The 19,663-nt window shown below is 42.6% G+C and overlaps 1 protein-coding gene across 1 annotated transcript; it reads right to left on the reverse strand.

Moving 5' to 3' along the window:
- Nucleotides 1-1,921: 1,921 nt before the first annotated feature.
- Nucleotides 1,922-9,945, reverse strand: LOC101533114 (protein FAM170A-like). The gene is made up of 4 exons (XM_058667641.1): nucleotides 9,679-9,945; nucleotides 5,557-5,697; nucleotides 3,852-3,986; nucleotides 1,922-2,978 (listed from the first exon to the last, which is right to left on the reverse strand). Exons 1-4 carry the CDS (start codon nucleotides 9,746-9,748, stop codon nucleotides 2,278-2,280), a joined length of 1,047 nt encoding a protein of 348 aa, XP_058523624.1. The 5' UTR covers nucleotides 9,749-9,945; the 3' UTR covers nucleotides 1,922-2,277.
- Nucleotides 9,946-19,663: the final 9,718 nt, after the last annotated feature.

The raw sequence follows: 19,663 nt of genomic DNA on the forward strand, positions 1-19,663 counted from the left end.
ACTAAACATTTGTTTAATGTCACAGAGGTTGGGAAATTCATCTGAATTTTCGTGAAAATATTTGGAAAGAAAATCTTGAGTTTTTGAAGACTGATACATTCTGGATATCAGTCTTTTTTGAATAAGCAGTTGCAGATACTTTGCCCATACTTTCTGATGTTTGGTTATCTGCTCTTTGGGAGTCTTGTCCCAGGGACTATTGCCAGCACTAGCATTGTGAAGAGTTTCCCCTATGTTCTCTAACAGTTTCATAGATTCACATCTTATTTAAATCTTTGATTCATCCTGAATTGTTTGCTTGCTCAGTTTTGCCTGAGCAAAGGACCTGAGCTGACACTTCTCAGAAGATGGAACACAAATGACAAACCAGGCTGTAAACAAAGTGTTTACTTACCACTAGCTATTAGGGAAGTGCAAAGGAACATGAAATTGAGATGTTGCTTCACTCTTGTCAGAATGGCTACTAGAGGATCTGGGGAAAGAGGAACCCTTATGTATTTTTGGTGAGAATGTGTATCAGGACAGGCACTATGGAAATGAATATGGAGATTCCTTGGGAAACTGGAAGTAGAACTGCCATGAGATCTAGCAAGCCCACTACTGGGCGTAAATACAAAAGACATAAGACCTTTGTGTTAAAGAGATCCCTGATGCTTATTTCAGCACTATCCACAGAGCTGAACTAGGCAATCAGTAAGTGTCCACCAAAGTGAACAGAAAAAAATCTGTACACATAAAGAAATATAGTCAGTCTAAAAAATAATGAAATCCTGTCATTTGCAATGAAATAGATAGAAATAGAGAACATCATGTTACCAGAAATAGTCAGACACAGACAAGTACTGCATGTTCTCTCACCGACGTGGAAGCTAAAAATAAACAAAATATACAAACTCATTGTGAACACAGAATAATGAATGCTAGAATGTGGGGGTGGAGAAGGGCAAGAGGGAGTTGGTATCACAGGTACCAAGTCAGAGTTAGATCGAAGGAGTAAGTTCTTAGTGCCAGGTAGCACATAGTCAAGTGAATCTAGCTCCTTATAATCTGGTAGCATCTTATGGAAAAAAATAGTAGGAGCTGTAACTTTCCAATTGGAAAGTGGTGTGGGGAAACTCTTCACCAGTAATACAGGGATAATTAAATAAAGCACAGACTATGAAAGAAAAGACATGGAATATATACCAAGAGAACATTTGCTCCAGAAATATATTCTGTGTTTAACCTGGGCCACTATCCTCCCATATTTGATTCTGTGCATTTCATCTGCTTAGAATTTAATATTGTATTTAAGGCTGTGATCTCCACTTTCAAGAAAGAGCTGGTGGAGAGGACAATGTTCTTTCAAGATAATTTAAGCTAAAGCCCAATGCAGAGACTTAAAACTACACCTACAGTGGGGAATATAGTCCAGGCCAATTGCATTGAAATTCAATCATTTGGTTTTGGTATTCAGAAATTTTCAATATACCTCCCTACTCAGTCAAGGACATATTGTATCTGCTGATATTACTTTTTTCAACATAAAGTCTGAGGATTATAATGTGCTACTCTTTTTTGGAATGTATCACTGTAATGATTAAACTAGAAGGAATGACATGTTAAACCTAATGTGCATCATAAAGCATATTAAATGACCAGAATGAAATGACTCAGCTAATAGGAACAAAACAAAACTTTATTAAAGAGTTAATGGAATATTTAATAAATGAAATAATTGAAGAACGAGCTCTTTCAGATAAAAGGATCAGAGCAGGAGCTGGGGCACAGCAGTGTCCTCCCTAAATCTGTAAAAGTGATAATCTGTCTGCTAATAGCTCCAGATGCATCAAGTTTATTTCCAGTAGTCTTGGACCATCTCTGTGTCTACAATTATCTTGTACACAATGCCATCATACAGGTCCTCTTGGTGTTACCTGTTTTCCTGCAAGTTGACAGAAGCAGAAAGAGGTCTCTTCATTTTGAGCAATGGCCAGAGACCCCAGGAAACTGGGGAGAAGCAGGAGGATTCTTTTCTGTCTTGAATCCTGCATACTGCACTGCAGGTAGACTGGAAACATGTGCTGGGCATCTGTGTTCAAGTCCTGGGCCTGTGGCTCTGAGAAAACCAGAGCCCAGGAAGGGGCAGCTGTTCCTGCTGTGGTGACAAACATTCAGCTATTTGTTGGAGACTCAGGAACATTTCCAGGTCCCATCCTTTGCATGATGTTCAGCGAATGGAAGCTGAGCTCTTGGCATGTCCATGACCTGGTTAGTGGCGTGAGGATGTCCCCACATCTAATGTTCCTCCTCCTTGCATGCAGAAGCTAACTCCCTGAATCTGTTCTTTCTCTTGCTCCTCTTGTCCTTCATGCGCCTCTTGCTCTTTTGCCAGGAGAGGGCAAGATGGAAAATACGGCAGCTGAAGCCCTCACTGACTCCACGCTGCACGTGCTCCTGTAGGTCCTCCAGGCTGGGGAAGACACGGCAGCAGGCCAGGCACTTGAAGCCTTTCATGGGCGTCACCAGCCACTCAGGTGAGTTGGCCCTGGCCAGGGGCTTTTCCTCCTCTGCAGCTGGCAGCACTGGTTGGCAACTGAGCCCTTCCTGCTCCAGCTCTGGCTCTGGCTCTTCCACACAGAAGCTGGAGTCGTCTGTGACAAGGTCCTGTGTGGACTCGTAGGAGAGGCTGGGGGTTTCAGGGACCTTCCCAGCAAAGGCCATTGCTTCCACTTTCATTCTCTTCCCAAGGGCTCCAGGTCCTTCCTGAGTATCCCACGTGACATGGGCCCTTCTTTTTCTCTCCACTCTTGTGTAGTAGACCTTCATCACCCTCTCCGTTCTCCTGTGTGCTGCAAAAGTACAGGGTTCATCAGCCAGATGGAAATGGAAGCAATGGTGTTGGCAGGGATGGGCCATCGGCTGCCGCTCCGGGTCCTGGAGTAGAGGCATTTGCAGATACTGGACAGAGGAAGCCTCTTGCTGGGAGTGATGGGCTTCTAGAGAGAAAATGTCAAACCTGAGAATACTGGGAGAGGGTTGGGGCATCTGTGTTATTTAAGATGGCCCCGAAGAGTCCCTGTGCATGGCAGAGTAGGGACATACATGTGTGTGTGCAGGATGAGTCAAGCAGTCTGTGTGGTAGATGTCAGAGGAGGTTCATGTAGTCTGTGTGTGGAGTGATCCATGGTCTATGTGTGTTGTGGTAAGGTGTGACAATACTTGTAGGCAAAACATAGGAAAGGTTCCTGGCTATGTTAATCCATGGCATGGTAGATGTGTTGTTGGAGGAAGCTGGCTGAGCTCTCAGCACAGGCAGCTGTTGCAGGGCTGAGGCGTGGTGGGAGCAGGAACATAAGAGCAGGGGGGATGTTGGTGACAATCAGATAGTTCTCTGCAGACATGGAGGTGTTGTGGCAATGGAATCCACCTGCAGTGAGTTAGAGCAGGTTCCCTATTTGAGGGGTTGTAAAGCGCTCATGGATTATCTAGATAAGGGTGTGTGCAGAAATGGGGATTGGCTGTGCCTGTGCAGTGCTGCCAGAGAACAGCAGGATGCCTAGGATGTGGGGAGGTGGATTGAGAAGACTGGCTAGAGGGACGGAAACTGGGCATTGCTGGTGTGGGAGGCAGACCGTGTGTGTGTGTGTGTGTGTGTGTGTGTGTGTGTGTGCGCCAGTGTTCATATGTGGCAGTTAGGTGCTGAGCAGCTGTGACTCCTCCTCGGAATACATTCCCAATGTGTCCATTCCCAGAGGCCTCTTCCTGGTCCCTCTTTCCTGAAACATTTTGTTTGTGAGTGGGAAGGGCTTGGCCTGGGTATCTCAGCTGCACCTTTAGTCCAACTTGAGACATCCCTTTTTCTGACTTACCCACTCCTTCAATAACCAAGGGCTTGTTCAGAAAGGCGCCACCTTGTGAGGGGGAGGATGTCTCTCCTGCTGCCTTAGAATGGGCCGGGACCCTTGCATATGAATCAGGAGCCACCTCTTGACTCTTCTGGATTTCTGGGGAATAAAATGACCAGAAAAGAGCATTGAGATTGGGTATTCTGGGTTCTGAGTCCATTCAAAAGAACATGATGCGAGGCATCTGGTTCAGCCGTGTTGAGCACCTGTGAGACTTGCTCTCGGAGGAGTGGAGGTGACAGCACCATCCATAGTTTCAAATACAAATGGACAGGAATTATGAAAATTGTATGGTGACTGGGTTTCTTATATATCTTTTGGAAATGTATGTAAAATATTGGAAACTCTGAACTATAGGTAGTCACTAAAGACTGATATTATCTCAATACTTCTAAAATTGTACAATAAGCGTGTTTTACATTATTATCTTTATATATATAGAAATAGTATATATGATATATGACACTCATAAATGCATTTAAGAAGGAGAGAGGCAAGGTTGAGTACAGAGAAATTTGATTGATGAGTGGTAGAGATGTGCCCACACAGACACATGAAAGCACACATGTAAGATATTGGTATAGATACAGATGGAATATGAGTGTGTGTGTGTGTGTGTGAGAGAGAGAGAGAGATAGGGAGAGAGAGAGAATTTGCATTCTCTAGAAGGGAGGGTTGGTCATACAGGTATTTCAATGAAGACAGAAAACTTGTGCCCTTGGCTACTTTTCTATGAATGTATTGTTTTGATATTGCTGCTTGTGGTATGCGTGTTTTGAATTTATGCTGACATACAGAGTACAGTCAAGATAAGAGACTTTGGTATTTGCTTAGTGTTTGTCATTGTGTTTAATATATCTCATCATGATCGTGGGTGAATGATGATCTGTAACCAAGGGGGCCACAGCATATGGCATGCAAGGCAGCAAGAAGACAAGGTATGTTCTGTACTGGAATCTTCTGCAGAAATTAGAGTTCCAACACCTTGACTGTTAACCCCATGAGACATAGGCAACTCCCTAGCATTGGGAGACAATAAAAGCATGTTGTATTCAACTACCAAGTTTATCATAATATGTATGACAGTAAATAAGGTATAAGTAAATATACTAACCTTGAATTAAAACTCTGTCTCATGGAAGGAACTACTTACTTAGATCCCTGGGTTCCTGAGTACACAGTTGCTTGTGGAGTTAATGGTATGACCCACCTTATAGCAACATTAGAAACAGAATAATTCACCTTCAGGCACTCTCTCCAATTTTATTATCACCTGTTTTATCAGTTCTGAACAGTGATTAGTATCTTGGAGATTTATATCACCAAAGTCTGTTTATGTTTAATTATGTCTTTATAAATATTTCACCTCAGAATTTGTTCCTATCAACTCCTATGTTCATTGTAATTTATCTAAATAAATCATTTCCAATGTATTTTTCTTAAATGTTTTTTTCTCTGTCATTTTCTATCTTCAAATGTTCTTGTTCAACCCTAATTTCCACGTAATTGTGTCTGCCTTTTGTGCTCGGCACTCTGTGTTACTGTGTGGTCATCAGGTGTCCGTGACTGCAGCTGAAGAGCTGAGTGGCCGCAGGTCTGCTTCCCCTCCCCCTCGTCCCTTCCCGACACAACTGATCTTCCTGGTCTCAGCTGTCCTCCTCCCACTTACCAGCATCAGGGGTATTGGACAAACTAGTGTGGTAGGGATAGTACTCCAGTTCATAGGGTGGTTCTTTGGCCTTTGGAACCAGGCTCTTGTCTTCCGAAGAGGTCGCAGAAAATAGCTCATTATCAGGTAAATCTGAGATTCCTGAAACATAGAACAAAAATTATATACAATTAACACTTCATTTAATTATTTTTTTCAGCCAATGTGTGTGTTTGAGCATCATGTGCCGAGTTCTCACAATGGAAATGACTTATAAGAAATAAACCTCTATGTCATAGAAATATGGAAAACCCTAGTGCATATGTGCACACAAATACCTGTTGCTTGGCTGGGTATTAGAGTCTGGATTAGAAGTCATAAGTTTGAGATGGACTGTGTGACATTCACAAACACTTAGTTCCTGGTAAACTCAGAATATGTGAGGGATATAACCATCAGCTTCTGCAGTCTGCCATGGTGTTCTTCCAACAGCTCCTGGATGCTTTCCCACTCCAGGCTTGTGTCTCCAGGGCCCAGTTCCATTCCTGAGTAAACGCTAGAGTCGCTTCCACTCTGTCCCTCACTGTTGTCTTACCCTGACCATTCCTTCCATGAGCCAGAATGGCAGTTTATTTTCAAGGTTCTGTCTGACATGGCCAGAGATCAGGTGTCTTCCACTCACAGGCTCCTGTCGTCAAGCCTGCTCCTCAAAGCCCCCGTCTTGGCTGAGATTTGGCCTCAGTTTGCACACAGCACATCTGTCATAGTTTAACTTCCTACATTTCACGTCTAGATGTTCACAAGTTTGTGAGTGTGAAGTACATTGAAACTATGTCCTTGTAAAATTTAAACTAAAGGAATGAAAAGGGAAGGAAGGAGAGGGAATGGAAGGTAAAACTATCAATACACTCTTAAAACTTCATCTATGTAATACATGAAATGTTCCAATATGTAATTAAAATGTTTTTTAAAAAGAAAGTAAATATTCATGGCTGTCATATCATTGTTTCTACTACGTATTACCTGAGCTCACCCCTCATTATGGAGCTCTAAAGCTTATTAAACTCTCGAATGAATGTGTTTACTTTTGTTTTAATCAGCAAAATAACGTGTGTTAAATGCAGTGGTCTGGGCCCGGCGCAGTAGCGTAATGGTTAAGGTCCTTGCCTTGAACGCACCGGGATCCCATATGGGCACCGGTTCTAATCCCTGCAGCTCCACTTCCCATTCACTTCCCTGCTTGTGGCTTGGGAAAAAAGTCGAGGATGGCCCAAGGCCTTGGGTTCCTGCACCCAAGTGGGAGGACCTGGAAGAGGATCTGGGCCCCTGGCTCCGGATTGGCGCAGCACCAGCTGTTGCAGCCACTTGGGAAGTGAATCATCGAACGGAGGATCTTCCTCTCTGTCTCTCTTCCTCTCTGTACATCTGCCTTTCCAATAAAATATATAAATCTTTAAAAAAAAATGCAGTGGGCTCCAAGTGCTTAAGTTCATAATATGTAGGTTCAAATTTGATTAAAGCTTAATGTGTAAATGATTTGATGCTTTCAAGAGTGAAATGTGAGTTTTATCTGGGTGGGGGGAATGTATGTGATTTGTGTCCGTGTCACATTTATCTTTGCATGTCATCAGCAAGTTTGAGGGTTACAGATTTTTAAGTATGTATTCTGTGAAACTGTTTATATTATTTAGTTATACAGTGTAATTAGTGGAAGCATTTACTCTGAGCCTCAAGGAAATATTATATTTGTGAGATCTAAAGCAATGGTAAATGAATATGAAAATCTAAAGGTATAAGAAAAGCGAAACATGACTGGACTGCGGAAAAAGACAAAGGAGGTAAAAAAACAAGGGAGACTGTGAAGGTTAAGTGTATAATAACACAGGATTGCATTCAAAAAGTAGAGTATGGGGGCTGGATCTTAACTTATAGGCTGTCTCTGGTGTCCCCAATACAGTGCCTGGATGAATTATCCACCTCTAGCTTGTGATTGCAGCTTCCCACTAGGGCAGACGCTGGGAGACATTGGTGATGTTTCAATAACTGGTATCCTGCCATCTGTGTGGGATACTGGGTATATTCCAGCTGTAGACACTTGGTAGTGAACCAGCACAAAGAAGCTTCTGTCTTAAGCACACATTTTAGCACCGTTTGTCTCCCTCCCTCCATCAAATAAATAGCAAAATAATGTTTCTAAAACATTAAAGCATGCAGTTTACTTTTGAAGGGATTATGGTAAAAAATACAGAATTTCTGACTTGTATAGTCTCACATATACAGCATCTCAAGTCACAGTTTGTAAGATATGCAGTAAACTCAGAAGCTCAACAACCATTGTCTGGATAAGGTGATTGTGATGGAAATTTACTATTCAGTTGTAAGGAAGAATGAAATGCAAACAGCTGGAAGCTATTATGTTTAGTGTAATAAGTTTGTTCCACACAGATAAATATCATATGATTGTCCTCATATGTAGGCCAAAGTAATGTTATGTGTGAGTCAAATTGACATTTTGAGATTTGTTTATAGTTTATAGCCCTTATCTACACTCTTGAGGGTCAGTGGTTTTTCTGCTCATTGCCTGTAGAATTATTATTTAGTAGAGCTTCAGGCATATGATTATATGTTAAATTTAGCATATGTCATTGTTATAATCAATAATACATAAGGGAGAAAGTGGAATGAGGGACAGTGGAAGGGTAAGATAGGAAGTATTTGCTCTCCTAAATTGCTTGTACAAAATACATGAAGCTTGTTTCTTTTACATACATCAATATAGCAAATGTATCAATAGACCAAAACACATGGCACAGAGTGGTCAGAACATCATCTTTTAGTGCCCGTATTATGAAAACCACTTAAATGCAACCAATTAATAGGAAATCATTTATGCTCATGCAATGAATTATATACAGCAGTGAGAATGGACAGTCACTGGTGAGGAGGATGAAGTTCACACATTTAATAATGAGCAAGTGCAGCCAGACACAAAGCATGTACACATGTAAGAGTGTGCTCAGTGACACATTCCATGAACACACATGGTCTCCATCCTCATGGGGCCATAATACGATTCCTATGACAGAAGAGTCGCTATACAGAACATGATGTATTTACTATGTCAGTACATGTCAGGACTGATGAGATTACAAACTAATGTGTCTTTTGATAACAGAGCAGAGACTGTTGTCAATCCCCTGTTCATCTCTGCATCCTGCTGTCATATTTATCCATGTCCCTTATGTGACCGCATGACTCAGTTAGGAGAAAAAGAGTGACATGTGTCCCTTTCTGGCATAGCCATAAAAACATCTCCAGTTTCCGAGATCTTTTCTTTGTAGCCATCTGGATGCAAGTAATGCAGGTTTCCCTGAAAACTACCTGTAATGATGACGAAGTTCTCATCGGTCCCAATCATGATGTAACCCTTGCAGAAGATACTTATTTACCAGCATGTGCACCTTGAATTATTGCATAAACATGACATAGTTTCATTGTTTAGTAGTTAGAAAGCTTCGTCTTTGACAGATGATGTCAGGTTGTAAAGTGTGTTGAGTTTACTGAAGTTGAAAAGGATTCATTCCACAAAACCTGTTCAAGTGAACTGCTAAGTCCCAAACTTTGTCAGAAATTTCAGTTGCTACCCGAGAATATCAACAACTACGTGAAATGATGAAACTGATGAAAGGTCCTACCTATGAAGCTACTTGTTTACTCTGAAACTCCATGGCAACCGTAACTGTCTAGTATCACCATTTCTCAATAGAGCCATACCTTATTGCCTCAATTTATTCAATATAACTGAATGGTATTATGTGTTTATATATGTCCTGCTTTTTTTCCTCTTTCTTAGATTTATCTATTTTTATTTGAAATTCAGATATACAGAGAGAAGAAATACAAAGAGATCTTCTGTCTTCTGGTTCACTCTCTAAATTACCGCAATGATCAGTGCTGAGCTGATCCACAGTCTGGAGACAGGAGGATGTACACGACCTGTGCATACTTATGGCCCCTCTCCTCTTTTCCACCCTCTCCTCTCTTCCCCCACTACAGCCAGGAATCCTTCCTTCCTCATTTGTAAGGAGGCAATTCCTGGTCACCCTGTGCCCTCTTCACATCTGAACACTATCCTAGACAGACCTCTGGGCATTTTCGCAGCAGGTGGTGAGCAGCTGCTCTCCAGATGTTTACTCTTCTTTTTCCTTTTCATGGTGCGACTCTTTGGAGGGAGATTCAGATCAGGTACCTTCCCAACTGCTACTCTGCTTTCAGAGAAGCTAGTAGAGGGCGATCCAGAACGAAATGGGAGCACTCAACAACAACAAATTTCACATCAGACTTTCTTCACTGCCTATTCACCGTCCTGCCTTGTGCTCAGTCCAGCCTCAAGGCAGTTAGAAGCTCTCACTCCAGTCTCAGCAGCCTTTTATGACCTGTTGATGACATCAGCACATTCTGGGGGCCAGAGAGTACTTAAAGGGCCAGAGTATGTCCACAGCCCCTTGACTAGGATGATCCATTTTACCAAGAGGGGAAACTCTGCCATTATTTAACTTCAGCATTTGCACTTGATACCAAGACAAGAAGTTGGAGTACTTGCAATTATGTCTCAAATACAATTTTGCCAAATCTCTATAACAGTGATGACACAACGGTGTCTAAGAGGATTGAGGTCAAGCCCATGCTTATCTCCTAGAAAAAAGTAAATAGAGTCATGTCTGGGATCACCTCACATGAGATTGTTTTGCGGGTCTCCCAGCTAAAAAGCTGGATCCAGAACTTATTTCTTCCTACCGTTTGAATCTTGAGATTTTGTCAAGCATCTGAGAGCTACATTGTCCAAGACCTTACAGTTGAGTCTGTGCAATAACTTTATCCTACAGAACCGCAGGGAAAGTATACAACAGGTTACTCCAGTTAGCCCTGACTTGACATTTGGACTGAGTGTTTTTGTTATTAAAATAATCCCACAGAGACACACATTAAGGGGCAAATCTGTACTGTCTTGTGAGCTGGGACACCAGAGATCCCTTCCTCTGTACTGAGTTTTTGAGAGGAGTCAGCTGTGCCCCACCCCAGCTAATTTGCATGTCCCCAGGACACAGCCCACTGCCCTACACACTTATGAGCTGGCTGCTCATGCCCTGGGCAGGAGTCAGTGCCAGTCAGGACACAGCATGAACATGAGGGCCCCTGCTCAGTTCCTGGGGCTCCTGCTGCTCTGGGTCCCAGGGTGAGAAAGGACAGCACCAGGAACTGACTCAGCTGGTGTGGTCAGTGCTGACTGAAGATTCAGAGCAATCCTTTTACCACATAATTAACCGTTTTTGACATTTACTTTTATTTTTCTTTTAAGGTGCAAGATGTGCGGTCCAGGCAATGCAATCTAAATCCCTGGTGTCTGCAATTATGGGAGACACAGTCACCATTGATTGTCAGACAAGTCAAGATATTGGCAATAGATTAGCGTGGTATCAACAGAAACCAGGGCAATCCCCGAAGCTTCTTATTTATTTTGCATACACTTTAGTTCCTGAGGTCCTATCGAGGTTTAGTGGCAGTGGATCTGGGACACAGTTCACTCTCACCATCAGCGGTGTGCACCCTGAAGATGTTGCCACTTACTACTGTCCAGGTGAATACAATGGTTACCCACAATGTTACAAATCTGAACATAAACTACTGACGAAGCACAGATGGGGGCCTGAGTTACACTGGTCGCTTTTCTTAGCCAGTGAATCTGCTCAAAATATTTCTCAGATGCATTCAGGCTTAGAGATGACTGGGAGGGTTTAGCACAAGTGTTCCGAAATGCAGCTGTATGCCCTAACTCTCTCTGCTCCTCCTCAACCCCTGTAACACAGATGTAATCTGGACTTTCTTAGGGAGAGGTCAGTACATCTAATCATCTGGTTGCAACATCAGTCAGTATTCTCAAAGTAATGATGAGGTTACTGTCATTGTTTGAAAATGAAAGTATTGAAATTGACTAAAAGTTTAGGCAATCATAGCAAAGAAGGCATGATAGTTACGGAAACATTTAGTTGAAATGGGGAGGTTCCTGGTCCTCCTGCAACAGCCAGAACACTTCTGTCACAAAGGGTTCAGGCTGCAGTAGTCCACAGTTTTTGGATCAGAGCAGGTGGCTCAGAGATGGGGATGCTGGTGCTTGCAGCTACATGCAGCATTCACTGTTGGACCCCAGTTTTCATCTGTGTCCAGGAGTCCGCTGGCAGGAAGTAACAAGAAGCAGATAATCATCCACTTCTGACTTCCAAATATTTCAGACATGAACTAAGTGAGTATTGGTCCAGGAGCTTCCAGAGAGAAAAGGAGTTCTGATAATGTGATCCCAAATGTGATGCAGATGATGGGGCACTAGTCACAGATAGCCCAGGGTCTTATTTTATGAAAGCTGTAATCATTGTCTGTTTGCACATGACCCCAAATACATTTTCTGTGCTCTTGGGTATCCTCAGAAAGGTGAGATCTTCACAAGAGAACTGAAAGGTCAGGAAATTTTGCTTTGTCCTAGAAGTCAAACACACCTGTTACTCTGGTTATAGGTCCCCTAACTTTTTGGTCTTCAGACCTGTACTCAAAGCATGAACATTAATACAAATGCTTAGTGGTATTAGCCACCGAGTCTGGAGTGATTAATAATCAGTGATGGGTATGCAAAGCTAATTAAAGTACACAGATTTTATAAATTTCTCCATGTAGATAATAGCTACATTTTAACAAATTGAGGAGTGTATGTGGAAATCCAGTGATCTAGTTATATATAGGTGAAAAGAAATTAAGAAATTTAAAACTAAATTTTTGAAACATGATAACAAGCGTTTATTTATGGAAATGACTATAAAATATTTGTGTATAAAGCACAGACTTCTTTCAGTTTATTTGTAAAATTTTTGTCCACACATATTTATATCTACTTATATTCATTTTAAAACATACATAATACATGTATATTTGACAGTTATTATGAAAAGTAAATGAATTTATATGAATCAAATTAATCTCAGTAAAATAAATGGTCATTAAATCGACATGCATATGATTCTGTTGGTTTTTAATGATTTCAGTTATGCCCAGTGAACCACAAACCAAAATATTCAAATGGCAAAAATCTAAAAACAAAGCCAGATGTGGGGTACAGGGTTAAGTCATCATTGAAAGTCTATATCCATATTAGCATCTTGGATCGGTATCCCGACTATTCTTTCTGGTTCAGCTGCCTAATGATGTGCCACCTAGGATTGCCACATGTTTGGCACTTTGCCACTCAAGAGGGAGACTTGCGCTGAGTGTCAGGATCCTGAGTGATGCAGACATGTAGAGAATGGATGCATGATCTCTCTCTCTCTCACCTTCTCTTCTGCTCACCTCTTTCTCTCTCTCCCTAACTTTCAAATACAATAAAAACAAATTGCAAAAATTCTAGAGCCGTTCAAGTTTATAAGACATAGAACTTGTATTACAGAATATTTTATAACTGTTACATTTTATCATTAGATATGACTGCAAATTTCTCTTTTAAAAGATTGTTTGTTTAAAATTTAAGAGTTATGAGGGGTGTGGAAGAGAAGGAGCAGTTATCCAGCCACTGTTTCAATCCCCATGTGGCTGCAAGCACAGGAACTGAGCCAGGCCTAAGACAGGAGGTTGGAGCTTCTTCTAGGTTTCTCATGAGCATGGCAAGGGTCAAAGGATGGGCCATGTTCTGCTGCTTTTCCTAAACATTAGCAGAGAGCTGGACAGGAATTGGAGCAGCCAGGACATGAGCCAGTGCACATATTCAGTGCAGGCATCCCAGGCAGTAGCCTCACTGGCCTCACTACAGTGAAGGACCTGTATCATTAATTTCTCAATAAACTTTTTTTTAATAAGTTAAACCTTGTCATAAATATGTCTGCACTTAGAAGAAGGCACAGTGTATAGTATGTACTATTCTGTGCGACATCTGTCACCCACTTGGGATTCTGCAGCAGCACATGGAAAGCAAACACAGGGGACTCCTGGATAGCACCTGAACTTGCTACAGGATTCCTATGTAACTCTCCTTCTCACTCGCTAGCCACGTGAGCATTCTCAGCTGTGAACATCAGCAGTCCAAAGAGCGTGAATGGAGACAGCATTGGTCTGACGATCCCCTGTCACTGCTGCATCCCAGGGAAGCCCCAATTACACATGTGTCCACACCAATCCTCTGCTCTATGCAGTCCTCTGTAGTGGATCCTGGAGTGATGTCACATCACTGCCACTGCCAGTTACCCTGACGGTTATTTCAGGATTAGAAGCAGGTGGATTAATGACATTCCTTCATTAGTTTGGAAAATCATCAGAGTTTAGAAAATATACAATGAATGACTGAAGACATAGTCGCTGTGGAAGAAATATGACAGGATTTTTTAAAATGGGCTAAACTGCATAGGCCTTTCTATATAATCACTCACCTAAAGGCCGTGGCTGAGAGAAAGGCTCCTAACAACAACTGCGCTCTCTATCAGTACTCTTCTTTCCTCTGCTGATTCTCAGTGAGTGTCACAAACTAAAATGCAACACACAAATAAACACACACACACAAATAAACACACACACACACACACACACGATGAGAACTTTGGGTATTAGAAGGCATTAGAAATACTGGAAAGAGTCAAAAAAATTGAAAAAGTATGATTTAAATTGATCTTACACCTTAAAGAGAGTTTTCAGAACATGGTGTGGGGAGAGGAAATCTAGGAGAAGCCCAGTGGTTCCCAAAGTTAAAGTAGAGATGCTAATGCAAAAAGGTGAAGACGGAAAACCAGGAGAGAACCAGACAGCAAGCCAGGATATATGTAGAGGTTGTATCAGTATACAGTTGAGTGAATCAAGATTTTAGCATGCAGGGAAGGCAGTAACAATGAAGCAGATGCCTTGTTTCATATCATCTATGCCATGAACTGCAGGTGGAGTCCCCTTTGCTTTGTGTTTATCCTTTATGCTTATCAGAAACCTGACCACCTTCTTGCATTCCACCTGCAAGTGCTCTGTGCGTGTTGACAATCATTTCCCTTTCCTTATTTGAATGTATTCTGACGGCAAGGGAGGAGAGAGCAGTCCTGAGGCTTTATAGAAACTGGTATGAGTACAAGTCATGTTAATGTATTATACATTTTTCAATAAACCGAAAGCTAGGAATTGGGATACTTTGCCTGTAAAGAAGTGTTACATGATTGAAGAGATAAATAAGTAGACTCTGATCTATTACACAATATGTACCTGCAGTGAAACATCACACATTATTCATTATCATAAACAATTTTAAGCAGATGCTATGACCAAAATACTTGGACCAACTTCTACTGGTGACCAGGAACAGTGAGCTGGATCAGAAGTAGAGAAATCGTAGATTTGAGCTAGTACTCATAAGTGATGCTAACATCACAGGTTGCGGATGATCCGAGGGCTTTCCAATGACAACCACCTAGTTACTCCAGTTCTGATCCTGCTGTGGACCATCCTGTACTGCTTTCCCAGGCCACAAGCAGGGGGCTGGATGGGAACTGGAGCAGCCTGGACACGCATAATTGCTCATATGGAATCCTGGCACATGCAAGGCAAGGATTTAGCCACTAGGTTTTTGCACTGGGCCAAGACAATCTCAATCTCAATCTCTCTCTCTCTCTCTCTCCACCCTCTCTCTCCCAAAGTGCTATGTCTCCTTTAAAAAAGAATATCCTCCAGTACAGTGCAGTGGCCATTGGTCAGACTATGGATTAAATCAAGTGTCCTTTCTGTCTTGGTGACATTGTTAACTATATCATCTATAAAACTGCACCACACAGGCAGGGCCTTGCTACAAAAACAGAAATGAAACTAACTGTAAGATAATTCCTCAGTTACTTTGGCTACATTACCTGTTCTCAATACACATGTGCAATGCTGTTATTTATTTGTCTTAGAGAGTTGCTTGGTCAATGTTAGTCAAAATGGTCATAGTTATTCTTTTTTTTTTAAAGATTTATTTGTTTTTATTGGAAAGGCGGATATACAGAGAGGAGAAGAGACAGAGAGGAAGATCTTCCATCCGATGATTCACTGCCCAAGTGACCACAATGGCCGGTGCTGCGCCGATCCGAAGCCAGGAACCAGAAACCTCCTCCAGGTCTCCCACACGGGTGCAGGAACCCAAGGCTTTGGGCCATCCTCAACTGCTTTCCCAGGCCACAAGCAGGGAGCTGGATGGGAAGTGGAGCTGCCGGGATTAGAACCGGCGCCCATATGGGATCCTGGCGTGTTCAGGGCGAGGACTTTAGCTCCTAGGCCACGCCGTCGGGCCCAGTCAGTTATTCTTAAGTGCCATAGGGTGGAAGGACAAAGTGATACAGGTAAAGGAATTTGAATGCAAAAAGCACCAGGGCAAATCAAGCAGAGGTGGAGATGACCAGAGCTCAAGATCTTCTAGACACTTGGGGAAAATGTGTGGGTAATTCTCCATAGAATGAGAGCACGGAGGCACTTACACACATGCTCCTCTCAAATGTTGAGGCCAGCCCCAGGCAGTGCTCATTGCAGACTCTAAGACCTGCTGAAGGAACAGAGTTGCCTTCACAGCTTTGGGAAGCTCAGGTACAGAAGTGACTGGGGAACATCAGCAGAAACGCAGTAGAGTAGACATGGTCAAGTTTGTCGACAATAACTACTGCATTCACATATGATGTATTCTTCCTTGCATAGTTGTGTCTCTAAATCACATCTGTGTTGCATTGCTACAAGCAAGCAAGTTCCATTCAGATCCAGGCCCAGAACAAGCAGCAGAAGGTGTGTGCATGGGCTGCACCCTGTGCTCTGCCACTTACACTCCTGACACACAGTCCCTCTCCTGAGCGCCCACTGTCCAGGGTGCTGATGCTGAAGTATTTGTTTCTGGTCCGACTCTTTCTCATTCTGGGATGCCTGAAGTCAAAGCACAGATGTAAAATATAATGGCTTCAATTGTGTTCAAGTTGTGTTTGGGTCTTGGATATTCTCCCTATCCAAACACAGTGGCTTAACAGGAGACTCTGCTGCAAATACAGTGAGCCTAGGGTCTGGATCAGAATGACGTCTACACTCACTACTTAGAAGAAGAGGAAAGTGGCATTAAGGGCATGACAGAGTCACACACAAAGTAACAGGTGTTTCCTAGATCTCAAGTCTGGTATTGCTGCTGATCTTTTATCCTGAGACTCAGAGAAATGGGACCAAATGACAGAAGTTTGAGTAGAATACAGGGATGTCAAATAAGGAATAAGAGGAGTGTATTTATTCCCTGAGTGTTACAGACACTTGCAGTGTGGACGATTTGCATCTATGTGACACTCAGTGAAGCAAATGTGGCAACAGTAAAGCTGTAAATAAGGGGAGACTCAGGCTGAGCCTCTGGAATCCTGTCGCATGCTGTACCATCATTCTGCCAGTAGATGGTGCAAGTTTAGAGAAGTCTATCTGAAGAAAAAGCTGGAAAGTAAAAGTGATTCTGCAGGGCCCAAGGCAATAGCCTAGGGGCCTGAAATGTGGCTCCTAAGTGTAGATGTGAGAGTGTAAACCTATAGCGGCTGTCATTTGATACAGTTCCTCTAGGAGGTGATTATGTGAACTCATGTGGTGGGGTCAGGTTTAATTCAATATAAATGACTTTATCATAGCACAAGTCAAATAAAGAGCTTAAATTAAGGTTACAGCAGACCCAATGCCTTCCTATGTTACTGAAAATTGTTGTACAATAATTTTGCATTGGCAATAGCTGGTCCTTCCTGAAAATGGAAGCCAGGAACTTCTTGCAGTTATCCAACATGGGTGCAGGGATCCAAGGACTTGTTCCACGATTTTTTCTTTCTTAGGCTATAAACAGGAAGCTGGATTAAGAGGTAGACAAATTGGGACTGAAAATAGTGCCTGTATGGGATGTGGGCTCTGGCAGTTGGAGGATTAGCCTGTTAGGCCACTAACGTTTACCTTCTCAGTTATTTATGATGGTTTCATGTGCATTACTTAGCTAAGGTTTGATTATCTCTTTTTTGATCTTGTTTTCAAAGATTTATTTTCATTGGAAAAGTGGATATACAGAGAGAAGCAGATACAGAGAGAAAAATCTTTTGTCTGCTGGTTCACTCCCTAAGTGGCTGCAATGGCCAGGCTGGGCAGATTCAAAGCCAGGAGCCTCCTCTAGGTCTCCCACATGACTGCAGGATCCCAAGACTTTGAGCTGTCCTCTACTGCCTTTCCAGGCCTCAGGCAGAGCTGGATGGGAAGCTGTGCTGGTGTAGGGGGCTCTGGAAGGAGAGTGCACTGTGCACACCTTGGGCAATTGCCACTCGTCCACTTCTCACTGAGCTCTCAGGAAAGTTCTGCCTGTTTTTGTAATTGGATATTCACACTGGACCCAATGATAGTCCCATCGTCAGACTTACCTGTGCATTCTGCACAACGAAATTGCTTTCTAGAACCCCAGTATAACCAGGGAATAAACAGCAACTGGTGTACATCACCAGGAAGGCAGTGATGTGAACACGGCCGGGTGTCACAAGGCCTGCCACATTCACCTACACACATGTGCACATTCCTCCTGTACTTGCATTCTGGATCCCAGGTGGCCTGCTGCAAGCACCTTCAGCTCAAGTTCAGGTGTCAGAAGGGCAGCAGGTGTGTGCACCATCAGGCCCTGGACACTTCCTGTCCTGCATCTGGAACACTCCCCTGAGTGTGCAGGCTTCAAGAGGCTGAGACTCACACAGTTGCTTCCAGATAGTCCACAAGTGATGCTGGTTGGAGTCACTGTAGAGATGTAAGCTACAGGGCTCAACTCAGCGTGGAGGTTTTATTTGGATTCCAGATATGAAACATACAGGCTTAGATCTATGTTCAAGATTTATCTGGGTCTTGGACATTTCTCCCTGTTCATGTGAAATGGCAAAATAGGAGATAGAAGCGGGCTGGGTCTGAATTAGAATGACCTCTGCACCTGCCACCAATAATGGAAAGAGGAAAGTGGCACTTATAGGGCACGACAGGGACACACACCAAGCAACAGTTATTTCATGGGGAATTTCAAGTTTGGCATCACTCTCATCCCCTCATCCTGAGAACTGGAGAAGCAGGACCAGATGACAGAAAACTGAGTAGAATATAGGAGTCTCAAATAAGACTTACAAGACATCTATGTGTGTATTGAGTGTTAGACACCTGCAGCTGAATGACCTGTACCTGTGTGAAACTCAAATGAGGAAATGTGACTGTTTTCACATAGCCTCATAAAAATGCTTTGAAACTAGAAACTTGGGAACTTTATAGAGGATTTTAAATGCAACTCATAAGAGCTTATTTTATTGATGAATTAATTTCATATTCAGAGAAATGCTGTAGGATAGTACAATGTACAGTCATGTGACAACATAAATATTTGAGAAATGAACAAGAAATATCCCCATTATGCTCCCTGAATCTCTGACCTCCAGGCTGTAGATTTTGGGGAATCTCCTGCAGCTGCCTCCATGATACATTAACATCTCTTGAAGGTCCATTCAATAAAATAATCACTGCTTCACTTGAGTGTTTGTGAAAGGGGAATTAGAAGTTTCTTGAATGTTCTGGAGTTTTCTAAACATCAAAACTAGAAAAATGGCAAGAATTCCACCCAAGCTATGCTCCAAAGAGGAGGATGTGTTCATGGTTAGGTAGTGTCCACCTTGGTAAGGCTGCTGTGCTGCAGCACATTGTGAGGAACAGGAGTGCTAGAGAGAAGGAAGAAATTGATACAGGTAAAAAAAAGGAATATAGCTAACTAACTAACTAAATAAATAAAGTGATACAGGTGAGGGAATTAGGATGTGACATGGCACCAGGGCCAATCAACCACAGCTGGGGATGACCAGAATTCAATCTCTTGCAGACTGCAGGGAACATGTTTGTGGGCTATTTCCCATAAAAAGACTGAGTGCTGAGGCACTGACACACCCACTCCTCTCATCAGAGACTGAGGCCAGCCCCAGGGAGACTTGTCAAAGGGGCAGAGTTGCTTTCACAGCTTTGAGAGCTGAGCAAGGCACAGAAATTGCTGGAGCAAGTCAACAGAAATGCAGTGGAGTGGAAATGG

Source organism: Ochotona princeps, chromosome 8 (assembly GCF_030435755.1).
Source record: "Ochotona princeps isolate mOchPri1 chromosome 8, mOchPri1.hap1, whole genome shotgun sequence".
In the NCBI taxonomy this organism is placed as follows: domain Eukaryota; kingdom Metazoa; phylum Chordata; class Mammalia; order Lagomorpha; family Ochotonidae; genus Ochotona; species Ochotona princeps.

What these genes read in the sequence shown, in the direction of transcription:
- LOC101533114 (XM_058667641.1), bottom strand. Translation starts at nt 9,748, where the DNA reads ATGAAAAGGAAAAAGAAGAGTAAACATCTGGAGAGCAGCTGCTCACCA. An exon ending in TGCTGCGAAAATGCCCAGAG is followed by an intron (nt 5,698 to 9,678) that starts GTCTGTCTAGGA and finishes TCTATGTTTCAG; the next exon opens with GAATCTCAGATTTACCTGAT. An exon ending in GTCCAATACCCCTGATGCTG is followed by an intron (nt 3,987 to 5,556) that starts GTAAGTGGGAGG and finishes TTTATTCCCCAG; the next exon opens with AAATCCAGAAGAGTCAAGAG.